This window comes from Triticum aestivum, chromosome 7D (assembly GCF_018294505.1).
Source record: "Triticum aestivum cultivar Chinese Spring chromosome 7D, IWGSC CS RefSeq v2.1, whole genome shotgun sequence".
Taxonomy (NCBI): domain Eukaryota; kingdom Viridiplantae; phylum Streptophyta; class Magnoliopsida; order Poales; family Poaceae; genus Triticum; species Triticum aestivum.
In genome coordinates, this window is record NC_057814.1 from 167,628,297 (window position 1) to 167,643,903 (window position 15,607).

The following is a 15,607-nucleotide window of genomic DNA, read 5'->3' on the forward strand; positions in this document are numbered from 1 at the left end:
CTAGCGAGCAATAATAATAAATCTCGGATGACAACACTTCCTCAAAACAATCATAATATGACATAACAAGATGGTATCTCGCTAGCCCTTTCTGAGACCGCAAAACATAAATGCAGAGCACCTTTAAAGATCAAGGACTGACTAAACATTGTAATTCATGGTAAAAGAGATCCAGTCATAGTCATACCCAATATAAATTAATAGTGATGGATGCAAATGACATCGGTGCTCTCCAGCTGATGCTTTTTAATAAGAGGGTGATGACTCAACATAAAAGTAAATAGATAGGCCCTTCGCAGAGGGAAGCAGGGATTTGTAGAGGTGCCCGAGCTCGATTTTTGAAATAGGGATGAATAATATTTTGAGTGTTATACTTTCATTGTCAACATAACAACCGAGAGATCTTGATATCTTCCATGCTACTCACATTATAGGCGGTTCCCAAACAGAATGGTAAAGTTTATACTCCCCCTCCACCAACAAGCATCAATCCATGGCTTGCTCGAAACAACGAGTGTCTCCAACTAACAAGAGTCCCGGGGGAGTTTTGTTTGCAATTATTTCGATTTGATTTGCATAAAGCATGGGACTGGGCATCCCAGTGACCAGCCATTTTCTCGTGAGTGAGGAGTGGAGTCCACTCCTCTTGAGAATAACCCGCCTAGCATGGAAGATACAGACAACCCTAGTTGATACATGAGCTATTCGAGCATACAAAACAGAATTTCATTTGAAGGTTTAGAGTTTGGCACATACAAATTTACTTGGAACGGCAGGTAGATACTGCATATAGGAAGGTATGGTGGACTCATATGGAATAACTTTGGGGTTTATGGAAGTGGATGCACAAGCAGTATTCCCGCTTAGTACAAATGAAGGCTAGAAAAAGACTGGGAAGCGACCAACTAGAGAGCGACAACGGTCATGAACATGCATTAAAATTAATAAACATTGAGTGCAAGCATGAGTAGGATATAATCCACCATGAACATAAATATCGTGAAGGCTATGTTGATTTTGTTTCAACTACATGCGTGAACATGTGCCAAGTCAAGTCACTTGAATCATTCAAAGGAGGATACCACCCTACTATACCACATCACAACCATTTTAATAGCATGTTGGCACGCAAGGTAAACCATTATAAACTCCTAGCTAATTAAGCATGGCATAAGCAACTATAATCTCTAATTGTCATTGCAAATATGTTTATTCATAATAGGTTGAATCATGAACGATGAACTAATCATATTTACAAAAACAAGAGAGGTCGAGTTCATACCAGCTTTTCTCATCTCAATCAGTCCATCATATATCGTCATTATTGCCTTTCACTTGCACGACCGAACATGTGAATAATAATAATAGTGCACGTGCATTGGACTAAGCTGGAATCTGCAGGCATTCAATAAACAGGAGAAGACAAGACAATATGGGCTCTTGGTTAAATAAACAATAATGCATATAAGAGCCACTTCAACATTTTCATTATGGTCTTCTCCTCTCGACCCCCAAAGAAAAGAAATAGAAATAAAACTATTTACACGGGAAAGCTCCCAACAAGCAAAAGAAGAACAAGAAATCTTTTTGGTTTTTCTTTTAATTATCACTACTACAGGCAAGAAAGTACACTAGCTAAAAGCTACAACTAATTTTTTTTTGTTTTTTCTTAAGGTTTTTCAAACACACAAGAAGAAAGCATAAAAAAGAAAATAAACTAGCATGGATAGTACAATGAAAAAGTATGAGCACCGACAACTAGCAATGAGTGTGAACATGAATGTAATGTCTGTGAGAAATACGTACTCCCCCAAGCTTAGGCTTTTGGCCTAAGTTGGTCTATGGCCACGGCTGGCCTGGCGGATATCCAAAGTTATAGTTGGGGTCGTACTGAGATGAAGCCTCGGGTTGCCACTGGTTGGCAACCTCCTCCAGATCCCACTGGTAAACAGACTGTCGTGAAGGAACAAATTGTGGTTCCGGATCTGGCTCTGTAGCTGGTGTGGGGTTTCGGTAGGCGTGAATGGCCTCCGGCGGAACAAGGTACTTGCCTGCAGATAAGTTAAACAAGGAAGGAGCAGGCAAAGTAATAGTATCAGGGTGATTTTTATCAAATATCAGCTTGTACTTAAGCATCTTTTCCTTGTTCTTAACAATGAAATCATGTGCAACCATACTCTTATAGTCTAGAAAAACAGGAGGCAACAACTTTTCTTCTTTCTCACGTATGGGTATATCAAGAAAATTAGCTAGACGGGTTGCATAAATTCCACCAAAGAAAACTCCATTAATTCTATTATTATGCAACCTACGTGCAACCATGGCTCCCAAATTATAATGTTTATCTCCTAATACAGCACTCCTGAGAACACTGAGGTCAGGGACACACATGTGACAGGCTTCATCCTTACCATTGATGCACCTACCTATGAAGAGAGCAAAATAATGTATAGCAGGAAAATAAATGCTCCCTATGGTAGCTTGTGTTATATCTCTAGACTCCCCCACAGTTATACTAGCAAGAAAATCTCTAAACTCAAATTTGCGAGGCTCACTAGTGCTACCCCATTGTGGAAGTTTGCAAGCAGTATTAAAATCCTCTAAGTCCATAGTATAAGAATTTCCATAAAGATCAAACAGGACAGTTTGAGAATTGCGTGATGATGAAAATTCAAACCTTCTCACAAAGGAATCAGTGAGATAGTAGTACTGACGGCACTTATGTGCCTCGAAGCTCTCAAGATCCGCGTTACGCACATATGCGTCAAATTCCTCCTTGATTCCTGCTCGAACCATAAAATCCTCTAACGGCCATTCACAAGCCCGCACTTGAGCTTCCCTCGGTGGTTCATCATCCGCATCGCGTATTGCGAGCCTGGGTTCTTGCTTCCTTGAAGGACCACCTTGGTACATTTTCCTAAACATATTTCTTCCTCTGAAAAATTTCTGAAAATTTTAGTAACTCAAAATAAAAGTGAACCAAACTCAACAAAATTGATAGCAACTACTCCTACAAGTGTCTAGAGACTATATCATGCATTAGAACTACTTGGGACCATATAAATTTGACATGCAAGCTCAAGAACAGGGTCACCTAGGCAGAAAAAAATTGCAATGAATAAAGCACTAGAACAAAAACTAATTGGACCATTGGAGGAGTCACATACCGAAGAACAATCCCCCAAAGCAGTTTTGTGAGTGGAGCTTTGAGCAAGGAGATCGAAAATGGCAGCAAGATGAGCTAAAACTCGTGCTTGAGCTGGTTGGTGATTTTTTTTGGGAGGAAGAAGAAGTGTGTGGGTGCAGGAATAAGTGGAGGGGAGCCACCATGAGCCCACGGGGCAGGGGCGCGCCCAGGGGGTGGGCGCGCTCTGGACCCTCGTGGCCAGGTGCTTGCTCCCCCTGTTGTGTTCTCAGTGCCAGATATTCTCAAATATTCCAGAAAAAATCATATTTCAATTTCGGGGCATTTGGAGAACTTTTATTTTTGGGGTATTTTTTTATTGCACGGATAATTCAGAAAACAGACAGAAAATAATATTTTTGCTTTATTTAATCTAAATAACAGAAAGTAAAAGGAGGGTACAGAAGGTTGTGCTTTCTAACTTCATCCATCTCATGCTCATCAAAAGGAATCCACTAACAAGGTTGATCAAGTCTTGTTAACAAACTCATTCCGGATCACACGAAGCCGGAGAATTTTCGAATAGCACTAGGTTACCTCGACAGGGATATGCACGTTCCCAACAATAAGAATATCATATCTCTTTTTGATAGTAGGAAGAGGAAATTCAAAACCTCCAATAGTAATCGATGGAATTTTTCCAATAGAATTGATACTGTGGACTTGAGGTTGTTTCCTCGGAAAGTGTACCATATGCTCATTACCATTAACATGAAAAGTGACATTGCCTTTGTTGCAATCAATAACAGCCCCTGCAGTATTCAAAAAGGGTCTTCCAAGAATAATAGACATACTATCGTCCTCGGGAATATCAAGAATAACAAAGTCCGTTAAAATAGTAACGTTTGCAACCACAACAGGCACATCCTCACAAATACCGACATGTATAGTAGTTGATTTATCAGCCATTTGCAAAGATATTTCAGTAGGTGTCAACTTATTCAAATGAAGTCTACGATATAGGGAGAGAGGCATAACACTAACACCGGCTCCAAGATCACATAAAGCAGTTCTAACATAGTTTCTCTTAATGGAGCAAGGTATAGTTGGTACCCCTGGATCTCCAAGTTTCTTTGGTATTCCACCTTTAAAAGTATAATTAGCAAGCATGGTGGAAATTTCAGCTTCCGGTATCTTTCTCTTATTTGTAACAATATCCTTCATATACTTAGCATAGGGATTCATTTTGAGCATATCAGTCAAACGCATACGCAAGAAGATAGGTCTAATCATTTCAGCAAAGCGCTCAAAATCCTCATCATCCTTTTTCTTGGATGGTTTAGGAGGAAAAGGCATGGGTTTCTGAACCCATGGTTCTCTTTCTTTACCATGCTTCCTAGCAACAAAGTCTCTCTTATCATAACGTTGATTCTTTGATTGTGGGTTATCAAGATCAACAGCAGGTTCAATTTCTACATCATTGTTATTACTAGGTTGAGCATCAACATGAACATCATCATTAACATTATCACTAGGTTCATGTTCATTTCCAGATTGTGTTTCAGCATTAGAAATAGAAATATCATTGGGATTCTCAGGTGTGTCAACAACAGGTTTACTAGAAGCATGCAAAGTCCTATCATTTTTCTTTTTCTTCCTCTTAGAAGGACTAGGTGTATCAACATTATTTCTTTGAGAATCCTGCTCAATTCTCTTAGGGTGACCTTCAGGATACAAAGGTTCCTGAGTCATTTTACCTCCCCTAGTCATAACTCTAACAACATTATCATTCTTCTTATTATTCAATTCATTGAGCAAATCATTCTGAGCCTTAAGTACTTGTTCTACTTGAGTGGTAACCATAGAAGCATGTTTACTAATGAGTTTAAGTTCACCTTTAACTCTAGACACATAATCACTCAAGTGTTCAATCATATAAGCATTGTGTTTTAATTCTCTGCAAAAATAAGCATTGAAGTTTTCTTGCTTAACCATAAAGTTATCAAACTCATCTAAACATTGGCTAGCAAACTTAGTAGGAGGGATTTCAGCTTTATCATATCTATAGAGAGAATTTACCTTTACTACCTGTGTCGGGTTATCAAGACCATGTGTTTCTTCAACAGGCAGTAAATTAAGACCATGTATTTCTTCAACAGGAGGTAAATTCTTAACATCTTCGGCTTTAATACCTTGTCCTTCATAGATTTCTTTGCCTCCTGCATATCTTCAGGGCTGAGAAATAGAATACCCCTTTTCTTCGGAGTTGGTTCAGGAAGTGTCCAATTGTTTTCATTAGTCAACATATTATTCAATAGAATTTCAGCTTGATCAACTGTTCTTTCCCTGAAAACACAACCAGCACAACTATCCAGGTGGTCTCTGGAAGCATCGGTTAGTCCATTATAAAAGATATCAAGTATTTCATTTTTCTTGAGAGGATGGTCAGGCAAAGCATTAAGTAATTGGAGAAGCCTCCCCCAAGCTTGTGGGAGACTCTCTTCTTCGATTTGCACAAAATTATATATTTCCCTTAAAGCATCTTGTTTCTTATGAGCGGGGAAATATTTAGCAGAGAAGTAATAAATCATATCCTGGGGACTACGCACACAACCAGGATCAAGAGAATTAAACCAAGTCTTAGCATCACCCTTTAATGAGAACAGAAATAATTTAAGGATATAGTAGTAGCGAGTTTTCTCATCATTAGTGAATAAGGTGGCTATATCATTTAATTTAGTAAGATGTGCCACAACAGTTTCAGATTCATAGCCATAAAAAGGTTCAGATTCAACCAAAGTAATTATCTCCGGATCGACAGAGAAATCATAATCCTTATCAGTAACAAAGATAGGTGAAGTAGCATAAGCAGGGTCATATTTCATTCTAGCATTCAGAGATTTTTCTTTCAGCTTAACTAATAATTTCTTAAGATCACTTCTATCATTGCAAGCAAGAAAGTCTCTAGCAGTTTCTTCATCCATAACATAACCCTCAGGCACAACAGGTAATTCATATCTAGGGGGAGAATCTTCATCGTCACTTTCATCAAAATTATCAGTTTCAATAATTTCATTCTCTCTAGCCCTAGCAAGTTGTTCATCCAGAAATTCACCTAGTGGCACAGTAGTATCAAGCATAGAAGTAGTTTCATCATAAGTATCATGCATAGCAGAAGTGGCATCATCAATAACATGCGACATATCAGAATTTATAGCAGAAACAGGTTTAGGTGTCGCAAGCTTACTCAAAACAGAAGGTGAATCAAGTGCAGAGCTAGATGGCAGTTCCTTACCTCCCCTCGTAGTTGAGGGATAAATTTTGGTTTTCTCGTCTTTCAAGTTCCTCATAGTGACCAGCAGATATAAATCCCAAGTGACTCAAAGAATAGAGCTATGCTCCCCGGCAACGGCGCCAGAAAATTGTCTTGATAACCCACAAGTATAGGGGATCGCAACAGTTTTCGAGGGTAGAGTATTCAACCCAAATTTATTGATTCGACATAGGGAGAGCCAAAGAATATTCTCAAGTATTGGCAGTTGAGTTGTTAATTCAACCACACCTGGATAACTTAGTATCTGCAACAAAGTATTTAGTAGCAAAGTGGTATGGAAGTAATGGTAACGGTGGCAAAAGTAACAGTGATAGTATTGTAGTGATTGTAACAGTGGCAACGGAAAAGTAACTAAGCGGAGAACAATATGTGAAAAGCTCGTAGGCATTGGATTGGTGATGGAGAATTATGCCGGGTGCGATTATTCATGCAACAGTTATAACATAGGGTGGCACAGAACTAGCTCCAATTCATCAATGTAATGTAGGCATGTATTCCGAATATAGTCATACGTGCTTATGGAAAAAAACTTGCATGACATGTTTTGTCCTACCCTCCCGTGGCAGCGGGGTCCTAATGGAAACTAAGGGATATTAAGGCCTCCTTTTAATAAAGTGCCGGACCAAAGCATTAACACATAGTGAATACATGAACTCCTCAAACTATGGTCATCACCGGGAGTGGTCCCGATTATTGTCACTTCGGGGTTGTCGGATCATAACACATAGTAGGTGACTATAGACTTGCAAGATAGGATCAAGAACTCACATATATTCATGAAAACATAATAGGTTCAGATCTGAAATCATGGCACTCGGGCCCTAGGGACAAGCATTAAGCATAGCAAAGTCATAGCAACATCAATCTCAGAACATAGTGGATACTAGGGATCAAACCCTAACAAAACTAACTCGATTACATGATAAATCTCATCCAACCCATCATCGTCCAGCAAGCCTACGATGGAATTACTCACGCACGACGGTGAGCATCATGAAATTGGTGATGGAGGATGGTTGATGATGACGACGACGACGGATTCCCTTCTCCGGAGCCCCGAACGGACTCCGGATCAGCCCTCCCGAGAGAGATTAGGGCTTGGCGGCGGCCCCGTATCGTAAAACGCGATGAATCCTTCTCTCTGATTTTTTTCTCCCCGAACACGAATATATGGAGTTGGAGTTGAGGTCGGTGGAGCTCCAAGGGGCCCACGAGGCAGGGGGGGCGCGCCCAGGGGGCAGGCGCGCCTCCCACCCTCGTGGACAGGGTGTGGGCCCCCTGGCCTTGATTCTTTCGCCATTATTTTTTATTATTTCCAAAAATAATCTCCGTGAAGTTTCAGGTCATTCCGAGAACTTTTATTTCTGCACAAAAATAACACCATGGTAATTCTGCTGAAAACAACGTCAGTCTGGGTTAGTTCCATTCAAATCATGCAAGTTAGAGTCTAAAACAAGGGCAAAAGTGTTTGAAAAAGTAGATACGACGGAGACGTATCAGACCGTTCAAACATAACCAAGCGTTCAGGTAAATGAGTTACATCAGGCACAAATATATATTGTAACATTCCAACTAGTATGAAGTTATATAATTCTAACTGTTTCAAAGTCTCAGATTAAGGTACTCATCGGACGTGTATTGACTGATTTGCAAGAAGTTGCCTCCCTCGTGCGGGAGGCCGGTGCAGAACAAGTCAATAGGATGTGCACCCTTGAAAAGAAAATGGATGAGTGCCTTAGGCGTACCCGTACAAATGGCAAGCTCACGGAGGACCTCATCATAGAATTGAACGTAAGCCTAGAATTATGAGATTAGTATATATAATTGGAAATTTACGTGTACAAGTTTTTTTTCTAAATTAGTTTACTATGAAAACACCCAGACTAACATGTATTTTTTAAAGAAAAAACGCGATGGAATATTTCCAGGAGTGGAGGACATACATCTATCTGACCTCGAGGCACCTTCACACCTAATGGAGGCCTCTGTTGAGAACGCTGAGCAGGCTTCTGACTAGGGGAAACAAAAGGATGTCACGGAGGTCGCTGCTAAGCACAATTGTAAGCAGGGAATTAAAAATGATGACATGGAGCCCCCCATGAAGAACCTTGATGAAGATTTTGACGTACGCATGCATGTTAACTTAATTATGAAATAATCAATGTCGTTTCAGAAATAACATGTGATCTTCCACGTACAGGATGAAGCATTCGGAAGAGCTGCTGTAAAAATCAAACAGGATCTCAGTGGTGTTCATAAGCTTTTGAAAGAGATGGATGATATCCAGGGAGCTCCTAGTTTTGATAAGCAAATGCATTCCAAAGCCACCACAAGCCTTGAAGATTTTCAGGTGATGCACATTTTACTTATAATTGAGCAAGAACCTGTTAAAGGCTAACACACGATTTATTTCGTATGACAGAATCCGTTCAACAGACGGAGTAAGCAGCACTCTGTGAAGACTACGGGACCGCGAGATCCTGAAGAGCCCCGTGCCTTCACAGATGATGACAGCCATGATGAATCCTTTCGAAAGTAGCAACAAGTAAGTGTGATTGAATCGACGCCACCAAATCATGGGGGCGAACAGAAAAGGGTGGTATTGCAATTATTTAAGAATGACGAGTATGCTTCGTATGATACTGAGAAGAAAAAAAGTAAAAAACAAGACTCCATCAGAGTGTACAAATGATTCGGAGGACACGAACAATAAAAAGAGGAAAATCGGCTCTAGTAACTTAAAAAAGAGGTCAGAAGTTCCTGAAACCCAGAGGGACCAGCTAGACGTGGTTCGACAGGATTTCATGGCGTCACTGATCAACACTACAAATCGTGAAAAACAAATGGTCTTAGTTGATGACATTGTTGTGCTATGAAAGCATTTGCAATGCCTCACCCATAAAGATGAAAATGAAGATGGCGTATGGTTGGGTGACGAAGTAAGATAGTGTTTCACAAATTAGTTTATGAAGTTTCATTTTTGTACAATACAATTAACTTGATTATTGTTGTAGGTGGTTGATGCTGCGATCCAGCTCATGCGTCATGATGAACCAATTGACACAAGGGACGGCCAACTGGTTTATATTGAGAGGGTGGCCGGTGTCGCTAAGCTCGAAAGAGATGGTAGGATAGAGGAGTGCTACGAGGACGCTTTGGCATGCATTCCTGGAACAACACAAGGCACCACCTACCTGAAACATGATATGGTATTTTAACCTGACGTAGAACAATTTTTTTATTACTATGCATGTTGATCTAATTATCTGTGCACTCCAGGTTTTCCTACCTACGAACAGTTTAAACGTCCACTGGTTCCTTGTGGTCGTAAACCCCAGAAGGAAGGAGATTCAGGTTCTTGATTCACTTTTCCACTGTATGGTACCCAGAGAAGTAAATAACATGGTGAGAATTTCAATATATTTAATTATAACAAAGGATTTAACATCGTATGTAAGTATTAGTCGTAGGCAACTTCTCATCCCATTGGGCTTGCAGGTACGTGGGATGGAAGCACATCTGAGAGCAGCGATGCGAGTCAATGGGATAGAAAGCAATGTATGGGAAGACATTAACATGACTCAATGGCCAGTACGGAATATTAATGTGCCAAAATCCGATGAGACATCAGTCAACAATATTAGCTTTTGTTTTTGTTTTAGATTGTTAATATCTGAAATGCTGATCTAACAACATAAAATGTTGCAGTTCTTGTTGTGCACTATACATGCTGAAGAACATCGAATTATTTACGGGAGTAAAACTGAGGTTGCAATATGACGAAGTACGTAGAGTAACACCTAAAATTCTGTCATTTTCTGAAACGTATGGAACGATACTAACATATCCTCGCATGCAGGCCTACATCGACAAATTCAGAAGAGAGCTACCTGTTGTGCTTGTCGATTCACCCTACAACAAAATGAAATACAAGAATAGGTTCAAGCAGTACCATGCTAGGCTATCGGATGCAGCTGCGGTTGAAGACGACGAGGATGCAAGCAGTTAGTCCAGCATTGTGGTTCATTCTTACATGTGGAGTGTACACTTGGCCATAAAGCGATAGAGTAGGGTGTGGTTGGGTTTTAGTCCCGAAGAAGGTTTCCTAGCCGTGTCTTAGTCATTTGCGGATGAGTCAAGTTGTGAAACTTCAATAATATTGGTTACAATACTTTGCTTGAAATAAATTTGGTCTCTACGGGATCTCGTAGAAATCTATATTTGCTTTTTACAACCATGTGACAGTAACAGTGCCTGGGCAAGGTTCGGACCAATTACAGTGCACGGGCAACCCTAGAAGAATAATGGATTATGACATGTCTATTTTCATACGAGAGAAAAAGGTACGAGCATGAGCATAGCCTCACAATAGAAGAAAAAATACTGCATGAATCAACACGCAATCCTAGAAAATGGCACAGTCAATGTCTCGTAGGCAGGCCGCAAAGCCAATAAAAGAGATCATCAGGATAACCAGAGTAAAGCACGTACCATAGGGGGGCTCTGCAGGTGCTGCAACGACCATGGTGTGGCATGGTAGGACATGCGCTGAATTGAAGGGATCACCTTCAGGAGCACAGTGGGGTGGCCATGGTACATCCATCCTGCCTCAAGGAATCACATAGCATGTTCTGTCATAGCCCTACAAAACAGAGGAAAGATTACTACCTTGTCAAGTGTGTGCATGTAACAAATGTTAGACATAACTAAACACAGAAGAATGAAATGCAACATATGGAAGAATCAAATGCTCATTCCTTTCTCTCTGCTTTTTGCGAGGATCATTACTCTCGGCGTAACAAGGCTAAAACATCATAATAAGAATTAACACCAATGTTCAAACGGTGGATATCCCATGTGAATCTAATTTTTCTTATAAAGCACATGCCAAGTCTGTTGATCCCAGTCCAGCAATTGCACAAGAAGAAGCGAGCATCATACATATTGAGCAACATAAGCTATGAATTGTTTATAGTACATTCCAAAATTAATAGCTTATCATCTCTATTGATCTCCAAATCTCACCTATCAGCCAAATTGAAAGAATACATGTTGAATGAAATGTATAAGTGTATGAACAACGATTGAACGTTCGTAGATCTTGCAGTCGGGGCTGGATGAATGGGGCTGCCCGTCGAGGCCGGCGGCCGGCTTCATCTAGTCCCGCAGAACATGATCCATACCCAACCACGTTGCCTTCGGACGAGATGCATGGCCAGATCAAAGTTGTGGCCATGGCAGAGAGGCGTAGAGGACGCAAACAACCAATTGGGGTGTGGGAAAGAGGTTGCCTATAACCTTGTGGTTGTAGGCACCCGGATGGAGGACTGGGAGGTGGGATAGCGCCGAATCTTCGCCGGCGGCCGCCGCGGAGAGGGAAGTGCGCCTCCTCTCGTGTTCTTCGTTGAAAAGGTTGTTCTGAGATCGCGACGGAATTGGGGTGGAGGGAGGGAGGGGCCGCGACGCGCGGCTAGATCCTGCCGGCGAGGATTAAGAGTCATTTTACCCTAGCGGCGGCGAGGAATAAAACCCTAGCGGCGGTGAGGAATAAACCCTACCGAACGGGATAAAAATCGAACTGAAAATAGCCCTGAAATTTGTACCGAGAATACCCTTGAAATATTTGGGAGGGAAAATCTGATCAGTTTGAAATATTTTTTCTCCCGAAAATGCCCCTCGGGGTCTAATATAATACACGTGACATCAGCGTATTGCGTCGGATCTGGACCATCGAATTCGCTCCGATGGACGGTCCATATATAGTCCGGATGCACTGTAAAATGACTCTATAAATTTGATTAAAATTTGCAAAGTTTGACTAGACCCAAATTTAATACAAGGAGTGAAAAGACCGGATGAGTACATGCATGAAGCTCCTCAAATTGCATCAAACCTGTGCAGCTGGTGTAAACTATACAGCAAGAAACACGACGTAGGAGCATTTGAGCTGGAGATTAGAAGCATACTTTCGGAGGTAAGACGTGATTTTACTGTTTGTTTTTCGTTGACCGATATATATATTTATTTTTCCAGTGACCCCCATGACTCGATCAATGATGGTACGTGACTTCACCAGATGCTAGTTCAAACAAAGCTGTACTCCACTCCAACAAAAGACCCACGTAACAAATCCACCTCCTGCTGCCATCTAAAAGGAGAGGGGTGAAACGTTTGCACGTAAAGGGCGACGGTGACCGCCGTGTTTCTGTTTTGCCAACACTTGGAAAGGGTACGCGGAGAAGATTTTCATGTCAACTTCGAATCATTTCTAGTAGTATACTCCCTATTTTTTGGAGTTTGGATTAAGATTTGTGAAGGGTCGCATGATGTTGCCTCTTCCCTAGAATTCTCGTTGACATTCCCTTTGGCGGCTCTCCCTGGAAAGAGGGGAGCTTAATTAAGAGTGGCACACGGTGCGTTTTGACCCTGCCGTAACGGCTTGCCGGCACAAAAAGAGCGAGGTGCAGGGCTGCGAGCCTGCGACAGTGCATGGGGCAAAAAGAAAAGAGAAATGCAGGATGAAGTTTTGATTATTTCTTTTTTAATGCTTTTAGCTCCTTATATGGAATTTTATGAGGAAGAGAAAAATGTCTTCGGAATGAAAGTGCATGCAACGTCAAGTTTGGAGCGACGTACATACATACCTTAGGGTTCAGTTACTGGGAGAAAGTCAGAAAGGATGAGCAGTGAACATAGTCTGAGACTCGAGGAGGTGCGTGGTGGCGTTACTGGAGCCCAGCCCGGCGACAGTTGCCGCCGTAAGCATGGCGCCCTGGCTCAGAGAAGGGCTCACACGTACGACCCTCCCTGCCCTCTCTTCCTGCCACGTACCCCCTCGCCCCGCAACGTCTCTCTCTCCCTCCCTCCACCGTGACCTGACTGACCCTCCTCCGCCTATAAATGGAGCTCTGCTGCACCGATCTTACTTGGAACGGAGACAGGCAGGCCGTCGTCACACCCACACACAGTCGCAGCGAACAGCGGCTCCCGAAATTCCCGGGTCAGAAGGGCAGGGCGATCGGGCCATCGCTCCGTCGGCAAGCAGATGGGGAGGCAGCCGTGCTGCGACAAGGTGGGGCTGAAGAAGGGGCCGTGGACGGCGGAGGAGGACCAGAAGCTCGTCGGCTTCCTCCTCACCCACGGCCACTACTGCTGGCGCGTCGTCCCCAAGCTCGCAGGTGAGCCGACGGCCCCAACGTGCGCATGCCATGCATGGAACCTGTCAGTCCTCTGCTCCCGCTCCGGCTTGACGTTCTCACATGGCATGGATATGCTGCACTGCGTGCGCAGGGCTGCTGAGGTGCGGGAAGAGCTGCAGGCTGAGGTGGACCAACTACCTGAGGCCCGACCTCAAGCGGGGGCTCCTCTCCGACGAGGAGCAGCAGCTTGTCATCGACCTGCACGCGCAGCTCGGCAACAGGTGCGTGTGTAGTGTAGCTCGAGTTTTCATTTGGAGTCTCGGTCTCCTGCGGTGGCCGGCGCTCATGGACCATGCCCATGGCGGTGCGCGCAGGTGGTCCAAGATCGCGGCGCAGCTGCCCGGGAGGACGGACAACGAGATCAAGAACCACTGGAACACCCACATCAAGAAGAAGCTCCGCAAGATGGGCATCGACCCCGTCACCCACCGCCCGCTGGACCAAGAGGCCCCTCCTCCGGCGCAACAGCCGACGCCGCCGCCGCCGACCACCACCGCGTGGCAGCAGCTGGACGGCGCCGAGCGCTCCCAGCAAGCGGAGGACGAGGACGTGAAGGCGGTCCCGCTGATCCAGCCGCAGGAGATCAGGGCGCCGCCGCCCACCGCAAGCAGCAACTGCTCTGTTTCCCCTGCCTCGGTCATCTCGCCGGCCTGCTCCTCCTCGTCCGCGGCGTCCGGTCTGGAGGCGGCGGAGTGGCCGGAGCCCATGTACCTCCTCGGCATGGACGGCATCATGGACGTCGGCTCCGGCTGGGACGCCGGCTTCGTCGTCCCCTGCGGCCTCGGCGTCGACCCGTTCGACCACTACTACCCGGACCCCGCCGGCTTCGACCAAGAAGCATGGCCGTGACGCCATCGATCCTACCAGCAATGCACATAGACCGATCATAGATCCGCTCCTTTCGCCAGTCCGATCTCCCCTCCCCTCCCCTCCCCTCCCCTAGCTAGCAGCTTAGCTTCCATGTCGAAATGTTACCACCATACCCACCTGAACTTTTCTTGGAACTCGGAAGAAATGCATGCATCGCCCTTTGATCAGGCCATGCCGATCCATGCTCGGGTGTTTGCTGAATGAATCTCGATAAAGAAAGTGGAAATGGAAACCCCGACGACCGTGCTGTGACTGTGATGCGAGCAAGGCTGGTCCGTATCGATCCGAACGTGGTACGCGTCTCTCTTGGCGAGATCGATGGATGCGCCGCGCAAACTGCCGGCGTGGCTGTGTCAGCTTCCGAGTTTGCATGCGGCGGTGCAGGAGACTTTTTCGGTCCGAGAAGGGCTGATGGCGCCGATTGTCATGACGCGCGCGCGTGACGACGGCCGCGTCGCCGCTTCTTTGACCTTCTTGGCAGGCATGCATGCCAAGCTCGTGGTTCATTTGTTACGAGGTGGTTTGTTCACCCCGTTTGTTATGCTCAACCATAAAAAGTCGACTAATTTTACAACATCCTTGCTAGCCACCGGCCGTGCATACAGACGCGAACAGTAGCGAAACCACACCAAAAAATGCTTTCTGAAGTGCAGCTGCGCAGCCCAAGCAGGGGAAATGGTCCAAACGGCAAAGGTTCCCTTGAACTCAACACAGAATGTTCCCGTTGCTGTTCCTCTCGTGAAATGGGCTCGTGCTTGGCTGCCACGATATTCTTCGCAGGGGAGGAGTGACAAGTGTGTGATCCGTGGCAAGGTGGAGGGATTGAGGGGTCTCCTCGGGCCAGGTGCTTCTCCTGATGGCGACCATGATGCGTTTCAGTGGATAGCTGGTGCCACTGCTAGATGGGCAACCCCGCTTGCCGCCACATGCAGCGTTGCCGTCCAGTACAGGCTCCAAATCACCGCGTATAGGAATTGTTTTTTTTAGGGAACCGCGTATAGGAATTGTTGATGATGATGATATTTTTTTCAGAGAGAACGATGATGTTTTTGGCAGCCCACGCTATCTGATTTGGGCTTG

The 15,607-nt window shown here is 44.2% G+C and overlaps 1 protein-coding gene across 1 annotated transcript; it reads left to right on the top strand.

Annotated features, from left to right (window-relative positions):
* Nucleotides 1-13,363: 13,363 nt before the first annotated feature.
* LOC123166220 (transcription factor MYB20) lies at nucleotides 13,364-14,761 on the top strand. Its single transcript, XM_044583981.1, has 3 exons — nucleotides 13,364-13,636; nucleotides 13,749-13,878; nucleotides 13,972-14,761. The coding sequence occupies exons 1-3, from the start codon at nucleotides 13,504-13,506 to the stop codon at nucleotides 14,504-14,506; spliced, it is 798 nt and encodes a 265-aa protein (XP_044439916.1). The 5' UTR covers nucleotides 13,364-13,503; the 3' UTR covers nucleotides 14,507-14,761.
* The last annotated feature ends 846 nt before the right edge of the window (nucleotides 14,762-15,607 follow it).

Bases quoted from the DNA above. Each gene is read 5' to 3' on its own strand.
- LOC123166220 (XM_044583981.1), top strand. From the start codon at position 13,504: ATGGGGAGGCAGCCGTGCTGCGACAAGGTGGGGCTGAAGAAGGGGCCG. The intron at 13,637-13,748 runs GTGAGCCGACGG...CTGCGTGCGCAG, and splicing joins CGTCGTCCCCAAGCTCGCAG to GGCTGCTGAGGTGCGGGAAG. The intron at 13,879-13,971 runs GTGCGTGTGTAG...CGGTGCGCGCAG, and splicing joins CACGCGCAGCTCGGCAACAG to GTGGTCCAAGATCGCGGCGC.